We start from the raw sequence: 9,546 nt of genomic DNA on the forward strand, positions 1-9,546 counted from the left end.
TCCTTACATACACAGAGAAACTCTAACAGAACCTGAAAAAATGTACATATTTTATTAGGGAGCTGGGGAAATGGACGGAAGAGCACTTATAAATTTTATGATGACATAAATGCATACTATTTTCCTTTCCCTAACCCCCCAAATCTGGGAAAACCCCATGCACGATCACTTTTCCAAGTCCTTTACTTCTATGCAAAATAACCCAAGTCTTGAAATTACCAGATACATCTGATGCTTCCAAAACCTTAGAAATTCTTCAGTTGCTTATTAATTCCATTAAAATAGCTCTGGTAGGAAAGAAATTATTTTAATAGGAAAGGTGCATTTAATATTGTAAAACAATTGCAATATACAGTTTTTAAAGCAAGTAATAAGTCACTTTAGATCTACAAAGATTTTTTAATACATTTGGGTCTTACCATCTCACAATCCTCTTTAAATAAATATTTAACAAAAGCATCTCACTTTTAACAATGGAAGTAACATCACAGATAAAAATAGTATCAGCCACATTGCAGAAATGCTACAACAAAGTCCCCTTCACCCGCCAGTCTTGAGAGAGCAAATCCTGCAATTCTTCTTCGTCTTCACTACCAATAGCCTCATCCTCTTTCTCTTGTGTTGCTCTTAATCTCATGGCTTCCTTTATCTTCTCCTTCATCAGATCCTGGCGGTTACGCAAAAGTTCAACACGGCGATAACATTCACTGTTGAAAAGTAAACCACCTATTAACACTTGCGGCCTTTCCCTATTAATTGGCTTTTCTACAGTGCTCGGTATTTCTTCTCCAACTTCGAATTAAAAAAAGCTCCACAGCTTCCCATCAATTAAAAAATAGGCTTTCAGTACGCTAGTGCCCCTTCTTCTGTGTTAATCAAGTGGAAAAAGACCAGAGGAGAGGGGAGGCTGGTTAATTCTCTAGCAATGAGATCTAATCCAAATATTTAACAAATGCAGTACCACCACAAACATTTCTAAAAATAACACAGAACCAATATCCACTTTCATACAAGAAGAGACACCATTCTTTGCTCCACATGTGGTTTTCATATATGGTAGAAAGGTGAGCTATCAACTGGCTATCGATTTTGGTAATTTAACGGTGGCATCTCTGGTAAAAGCAGCACAAGTGTTCAGATTTTGCATCCACTTACTGTGTGCTATAACAGAACAGTTAACTAAATACAATCCACAAGTTTCAAGTATTCCATTTAGTTAAAAAGTTCTGTCCTTGAAATATGTTTTATAACAAATTATTCTAAGCATTTTAACAGGGTATTTTGTTGAAACTGCCAAGTAGCACTGGCCTCATTTAAATGCATCTTTGCTTCTTTCATTCCTATTTGCTAGGAAAAGTCAACAAGGAAAGATAATTATGTGGATCCTGTTTCCCTGCATATCTGCAATACGATTACTTACAAGCAGTCATAGCTGAAGATGTGAAGGCTAAGGAAAACATGAATATCACTGGGATTAATTTGATTTTTAATTTAATTCGAAATAACCTGCATTTAAGTACACTCAGAAGACAAAGCTACAAAAACAGTCTAAAAATCCATTTTGAAATTTAATTCTGGAAAAAATAACTATGGTAACAAACTTGAAATTCTCTACAAACTTGTGAATTTGGTTCTAAGTACTATAGCATCCTAAGCTACTGGGAAAAATAAACGCTCAAAGACAGCCAGGTTTAGCCCAAGCCCTCTCCAAAATCACAGCAACACTGTTAGAAGACATTCCTGTATTACCAAAGCTCAGTTTGAGCCCAACGCTAGAGTTATTATATGCTGATTATTTGTAGCACGTAAATCTGTCCAGTGTTGCTTTAATTTGTGGTGTCTTCTTTTTGCTGCAAGGTTCATTAAAATCAGAATTTGTCTTTTTCGTTTCAATCGCTACCATTGCCATAATCACTGTTAATCAACGTGTTAAGCTACATGATAAAGGCAACAATCTGTTCCACTAAGCTGTATTTCAGGTTACTTCAGAATTTAAACTAATGTTTATCCAACTGCTACGCTTACCATTTCAACAAAACAAAAAAACCCCAACCTACCTCATGTAATGAAGTGCATCATTCAACAAAACCTTTAAGGTAACTTTTATTAGAAACAAGGAGAGTAAGTCTCAGAACAGGACATTTTTCAGCACAGCAGGTGGATGGTCAAAACACAAATCTCATTATCGAAATTTGAACTGCAGTGCAGAGTATCAGACCTTGTTTTTTAAAAGTGGTCACATAAATTCAACGCCAATCAGAATTCACAGAGAAATACAAATTAAAGACATCTGACAAAGGGAAGAGGCACAGTTTTTTGCTTTCTATTGCGTCATTTTGCCCGTGCCTGTTTGCTGTACGTTCAGCAATTCTAGTGCGTTCTCTCTTTGCAAATAGTTATATAACTTTGGACTCAAATTCACGTTTGTATTAGGTATCATTCTGCAATTCGAGGGAGTCTTTGCCCTTCAAATATTTAGGTGACTAATGTGAGGTAATATCACAGAAGATTAAAATTAAAAATGTTTTTATCGCTCTAGTCAAATAGCAATCCATTACTGCTGGAGAACAGAAAGTTTGAGGAAAAATTGATCTACTTACATCTGCTCATCAATTTCTCCAATCTGACGATCTAGTCGTCCCTCCTCATCCTCTTCTGCTACTATTGCTTCTGAAATCTAAAGCAGAAAAGCGCTAAGAAAATTCACCTTCATCCTAAATTCCACTGTTGTTCCTTTTTGATGTCTGTGTCTTCCCTTCCTCCCCTCTACCTCAAGTCAGTGTCAATCTCCTGTATCTATACTCCCACCTTCACAAGACTCTGGAGGCAAATACAGGGAAAAAAACACCAAAACTTGATCTGGTTTAATTTGAAATGGAAATGTTTTTTCTTAAAACTAAAAATAGTTTGGCTGCTTTGGGGTTAACCTTTCGAATTTTTCAGTACGCTATTTGAAAGTGAGTGTAAACAAACTAGAGCATCCAAAGTCTGAGGTTGAAATAGGAGCTTTATCCCAATGCTTCGGACTTAATTACACACTCTTATTGCAAGTATTGGTTAAATATTCCCACTAGATCCCGAAGTGTTTCTAACCTGTTATTTTTTTCAGCATATACTTTCTCAAATCTGAATGTCTGGGAGATGCTATGCAATCAATGGTCCACGCATAACTGAGAAGATTCCTTCTAAGCTGAAGAATTATCTGAATGGCTAATGCTAGCAAACTGTATCCACCATTGCTTTTGTATGAACATTCGCTCTGTTTATAGTGCTGACCGCTTTAAAATGAGCAATGATAATTTTTTTTGCACCCCTTTTCCTATCAGTTAACATATGAGCAATTGTTTACAGTTAAAACTAAAAAGCTAGCAAATAGTCTAGAGGAAGATAAGAACACCAAGTATCTTTAGTGACAATTCTTGTATTGGACAAAAGGGCAAAAAAAACCCTGTTCCAGGAAGTCTTTGCGTGCAATGCTAAATAGAAAAAAATGGAAATACAAAAAAACTGTAGCCAACCTATGTGTCTCTTATGGAAAATTTTTCATCACTTTCCAAATTTGGGGGTTCCTTTCCAGTATATTTAAATTAACCATAAACCCCAGGCTATCTACACTTTATGGATCCTTTCTGAAAAAGACAAATGGCTGGTATTTTGTTCTGTGTTTTTCAACATTAAAATATGAATATCTCTCATCTAAAGAAGTGCCCACAATTACATCCTGTTTGGATAGAAGATGCTGGCACAACACTGTCATACATTTTATCTTATTTAAATACTATTTAACAAATGTAACTAAACATATATTGATGACTGGATCCTGATCAAAATTAATTTCCCGTAAGTCAAAAATAGAGGGAACCCTTTGCTCATTTATAAAGTGCATTTAACCACACACTGCATTGCAATGAACAGCTGACAAATGCAGATGTCAGTCATTCTGCAGAGCTGCATGAAACTGTTGTTTTCCTTATTGTGTATAGTATTTAGAATCAATAAAAATAGATTCCATTACTTACTGTGTTGACCTGTCGCATTGCCTTTTGAAATTCATCCCATTCTTTGTCCATCTGATCCTTCGGAGCATCAACTTTTCGCACCTAAGGAACATGAAAAATACAGGCTAATTAGCAGTTTAGGACTAGCGACTTTTTGGGGCACTGTAGAACACCTGGAGAACTAGAAGTCATGCTATGTTCTCAGAAAAGCCTGGTCAACATACCTCAGTTTAAGTAATGTGTATGAGCAAGAGTGTGCAGCTGCACAATGGTTTGGGAGGAAAATTCTGACTCTACTCCTGGATTAAAAGAGCATCCTTGACTGTAGCATTAAAGAGTAACTAAGAGTAGAAGGTTTGGAACGTTTGAAGTAACAAAAGAGACTAAGTGTTAATTTTAGTCTACAATTTCACTGTGTCAGGTGATGACTTTTAAGTTCTTCTGTAAGCTGCCTGTTCAACTGTATAGTGGCTACCTCGCAAGCCAAAAAGCAGTGAATTATTCATCTTCGGCATAACATAAAATAGCAAATGATTCAGTCACTAGTCTGACTGATGTTAGATCGTCTGACTATACTTCAAAACTAGTCTAATTTTGTTGGCTAAGAGAAGAAATAGTACAGCTGTATACCAATTTTAACAACGTGCAAAGATTTTCTTTTGTGGTAGATGGCGTTAATGACTCAGACAAGGCAAATGTAAAAGTAGTAGCTCTAAAAATGCTACAACAAAATCTACAACTAAGGTAATCAAAACCAGATTGTGCTTTTACTACAAGCAAATAAACAAGATAATCTGCCTGTGTAACCAAAACTTCCATAGTTCAAGACTGGAAGATGTGGCATGTAACATAATGTTAAGAGGACAGATTACACCTGGCTCTGCACTGGGTGGAAGTTCTATAGCTAGGAGAAGTAAGCGGTTTGAGCAGGAATAATTCGTGACATCATCTTCTTGCACTAAGTTTTATTTTTTCCTTTATTCATTCCTCTCTTTTGGTAACACATCAGTCATCATCATGGTAAAGATAATGGTTTGGTATGTTTTGTTCCTGAACGATTATACAAAATGCAGTAGTACGAATTAAGTTCTTAGAATAAATTAGAAGCTTCCAAGCAAACTACATACTGGGAAGTAATAGTGATCACTTCATTTTTCTGTTCTGTGATTATTTCTATCATATGTGTATGTACTGTGTTACTACGCATTGTGGTTGTCTTTTGTAAGTCATAATTATTTGTATTTCTTACAATAAATTTAAACACTAAAGATACTCTTTTTCCTTGAAATATTTATCTAATCCAGAATTTATATGCTTTATAAGTTCCTGATATAAAGAACCAACATTTTTCAAGCCTACGATCTCCCTTCCAACTGTCCACTGTGGATTCTGAAAATAACCATTTAGTGTATGATTCCAACACAGAGTCACTGCAGCCATCTCGGTATAAGCAATGTCACAAACATTTCCCTTCCCCTGCATATTAGCTAAAATTAGAAAGGGCTGATTAAAAAGAAAAGCACTTGCAAGCAATTCAAGGAAGACCTTGTTCCAACATGTATCTGCTTGCAAATTTTAGCAGCTGAGGCAATAACCAGAACAACAATCACTCCTCAGTGCCCTCACAGATACAAGCGGATAATCCTTTGCCTGCCAGACATTCCCACTTTCACAAGCTTCTTGACTCATGGTGAAACTGAGTATTGAAAAATTTAGTTTGTCATATGGAAAAAATAAGTGTGGCTTTTTCGGCTACGTATTTCAATACTCAAAACTATTCACATATGCCAACACGTGGGCATGGATGGTGCCAAAAGAATCGTGTCAGAGCAAATAAGAGACACCTAAGCTTGTAACTGGGACAGTGGTACCAATTGAACATAAAAAATAATTATTTTAGAGGTCTCCAAATCAGAAGTCATGGCTTGACCTCACAGTCCAATTTAAATACACCAACACCCTTCCGCAGTGTGGACAATAGGGAGATATACTCGAGGAAAATAAAAAAGACTTTGAGCCTATAACATTATTATTTCAATGAAGAAAGCATGAAAGCCATCAAATTTGGGGCAAATCTTACAAAACAAAGCAAAATGTTTGTATTTCAAACATCAGGGTTTATTTTAGACATCATTTGGTACTATGCAAGTTGAAGGAAGTATGAATGATTTTGATCAAAACTTCAAGAATTTTAGCTGCAGTGGTTTTTTGAGAAACACATTGAACATCTCCCTTTCCAAGCATCAAAAACCAGAACAGTGGTAAAAGACAAGAGGAATGAAGACCAAGTTCACTGTTGTAGTATGTCAGCACTAGAAATTACAGTGTAAGCCATAATCTAGCTATTTTCATTCTAATAGGATGCTTAGCATCCGTCACATCATAAATCTTAACGCTTTTCAATGGGATCTCTCAAAGGACATCAGAGAACTTTTATATCCTCAATTCCAAAGCAGAATTATATGTACAAATTAAGAGAAATGCTTTTCCTGAGATGACTCAAAGAAACAGAAGTATCAGGTGGATTGTCCAAATCTCAGTCCAGCATTTTAACCAACAGATAATATTTCACTGGTTTTCTTTAAAAGCCATAAAGGAACAACAATCAAAATACCTTCTGAGATGAGTGAACAAGGTCTTCTCACCCACCTCCCTTCCTTTTCATGTCTTCTAATCAATGCAGAATCAATAGTTCAAAGCTGCACCACTGGGGGTTTAGACTGGACATCAGGAAGCATTTCTTTACTGAGAGGGTAGTCAAACATTGGAACACAATTCCTAGAGAGGCGGTTGATGCCCCAAGCCTGTGGGTGTTTAAGAGGCATTTGGGGAATGCCCTTAACAACATCCTTCAACTTTTGGTCAGCCCGGAACAGGTCAGGCAGTTGGACTAAATAACTGTGGTAGGTCGCTTCCAGCTGAAATAGTCCATTTGATTTTAAATAGTTCAGTCATTTTCTTATAGTCTAATTACCTGGAAAAGCATCCTTACTACTTAGAAAATTATTAAAACTGGAAGAAATAAATCCAGCAGCATAAGAAGAGCAGATCACTTACTTTTGCATCCACTTCAGGATCATCAAAGAAACCTTCTGGCAAAGCTTCAGCAGTGTTTTCTTTCCTGAAATGTTTGATTACTATTATCCCAGGTTAACACTTGACAGCCTGCTTTATTATAGAGTTAAAAATAGTCAAGAATAAAATTCAGAATCTTTTACAAAAGGACCTAAAAATGGAACAAGTTTTTTATGCCTTCAAAACTTTCTTCCTCATTTTGGTCTTACCCAACCTACAAGGAACTGCAGAGACAGGTTTAATTCTCACAGTCAAAACAAGTGTTACAGTTTAGGCTTCCTAAACTATTCTTCCTGGTGTGCTAAGCACCCATTTTAACAGCACAGCCCTACTTTCAAAAGTCTAAAGCACTGTCTAAAAAAGTGCTCAAGTGAGCTGAACTGTTACTACTGAACAAGCAAACAGTTGTCTCTAAACAGTGACAAGCAGGGGTTGACATTAAGCTTCCAAAGTATCCTGCGTTAAAATTTGTAAATGGAGATGTCCAACATGCACTGTATGGCACTGCTCCACTTCTTACCCTGCCCCTTGGGTGCAAAGTACCTCCTGGAAATAATGCTAGAGGCTGACATATATACAAACTATTCTGAATACAAGTTAACAATATGACAGATTTCCAAGTGATCACAGTCTGTGTTTCCTGGAAGAACAATGTTTATTTATAATTCCCAAATCTATCAATACTTGATCTGGCTGCTTACCTTTCCACTATCTTCTCTTGTATCTCTGCTTTCTGTATGGATCCTGAATGGGAAACTATAGGAGCAGATGGAGTTTTGCTGTCAAAGAAGTCTACAAGAAAGACAGAAGCCTATGAACAAAAGAACAACTGTTCAAGCTTCTTTATAAAATTCTGACTGGACAGGAATTTCAATTAATATCTTACTGAATCAAGGGAACAGCAGCCAGACATTATTTCACTTGACAGCCTCAAACAATTAGAACATAAAATCAATATGCATGCTGAACAACCACCACACGTAACAAACTAGCAAAGAATCTCCTTTCTCTACTCCAATATTACACAGCCTAACTAGTTAATCACAACAATAAATAAAATACATTAAAACCCATCCATCATCACTTAAAACACAGCTGCTCCTTACTGAAGTATTACCTGCAGGCAGAGAATTAGCTACTACTTCTTGAGTTGGAGGTGGAATTTCAGTTTTTTGCACAGCAGAAGATTTGTCTGATTGATCTTGTTCTTCCTCTTCATCATCATCATCATCATCATAATTTCCAGACAATAAACTGGGACCTAGACCCTTTGAAAGAGCTTCATTTGCACTATCTCGTTCCTTTTCATCAAAAAAATCTGCTGGTAGCCTGGTAAAGAACACAACATAACTATTTCAAAATTCACAAAAATCAGTCTAGCATCTGAAGCCTATTCAATCTGTTAGCAATACAATCTTTTAGATACTGTGCAATAGCCTGAACTGTGCAATAGCCTGAACTGCGCAGCTACCTATGTAAATACTGTCTGAGAGCAGCATATACCTGTTCCTTTCATTTGAAGTTCCCCAGAAATGTTTAGGTTAATTCCGAAAACACATTTCATTTTTGTATTTGAATATTCCGTATCAGAAATGTTAATAAAAATAGCCCACACCAAAGTGCATTCAGAGGAATGGCAGCTTAGGTAATACTATTTCCGCATTCAAAGTTATGTGCTGTTCACCTGCTGTGAACACGTTAAATAAAAAATTCATAGTTCAGCCATTATACTAATATCACATAAATCTTGATAACCTTCATCTATAACACAGCTACTTACAGCTGCAGCTCAGAAGAGCCACGCAGACTCAGCAGTGAGAAAATCCAGATTTGCTTGGGATAGCTGCAGGTCTCCAAGCCAAACATTCTTCCAGGTTATATTTGAAAACAATCATACCCATCAGTTTAATAGTGAACAAACCTCTCAACTGTTAATTTTGCACAAACACTTCAATTCCTACAAGGGAAGTGTCTTCTGCTGTCAAGATAGCAGCACGTAATACCTACGCAAGATAATAATAATTTATCCATAGAAAAAGCGTGCAGGAGACCTGCAGGCCTCATGTAGCATCCACCGACCCCACAAAGATGCTCTTGGCTTGGATGGGCATACGCTTGGCTGGGTGAAAAACTGGTTAGATGGCCAAGTCCGAAGAGCTGCGGTCAACAGGTTTAAATCCAGTTGGCAGCCAGTCACGAGTGGTACTGGGGCCACTCCTGTTTAACATCTTCATCAATGATTTGGACGAGAGGATGGAGTGCACCCTCGGTAAGTTTGCAGATGACACCAAGCTGGGTGGAAGTGTCAATCTGCTTGAGGGTAGGCAGGCTCTACAGAGGAATCTAGATAGGCTGGATCACTGGGCCAAAGTCAATTCTATGAATTTCAGTAAGGCCAAACGCTGGGTCCTGCCCTTTGGCCACAACAACCCGCAGCAGCGCTACAGGCTTTGGGGGGGGGGGCTGGGGGGGG

The 9,546-nt window shown here is 37.2% G+C and overlaps 1 protein-coding gene across 1 annotated transcript in view; it reads right to left on the reverse strand.

Annotated features, from left to right (window-relative positions):
- Positions 1-290: 290 nt before the first annotated feature.
- ZNF830 (zinc finger protein 830) overlaps positions 291-9,546 on the reverse strand; it is a gene marked incomplete at its 5' end in the record, with an annotated part of 11,181 nt that continues 1,925 nt past the window's right edge. The window contains 6 exons of the mRNA XM_009870936.1: positions 291-707; positions 2,601-2,677; positions 4,020-4,100; positions 7,056-7,119; positions 7,775-7,865; positions 8,191-8,402. Of these exons, the coding sequence (XP_009869238.1) occupies positions 524-707; positions 2,601-2,677; positions 4,020-4,100; positions 7,056-7,119; positions 7,775-7,865; positions 8,191-8,402 (709 nt within the window). The remainder of the gene's footprint in view (positions 708-2,600; positions 2,678-4,019; positions 4,101-7,055; positions 7,120-7,774; positions 7,866-8,190; positions 8,403-9,546) is intronic.

The sequence above is a fragment of the Apaloderma vittatum genome, unplaced genomic scaffold (assembly GCF_000703405.1).
Source record: "Apaloderma vittatum isolate BGI_N311 unplaced genomic scaffold, ASM70340v1 scaffold20710, whole genome shotgun sequence".
NCBI lineage: Eukaryota > Metazoa > Chordata > Aves > Trogoniformes > Trogonidae > Apaloderma > Apaloderma vittatum.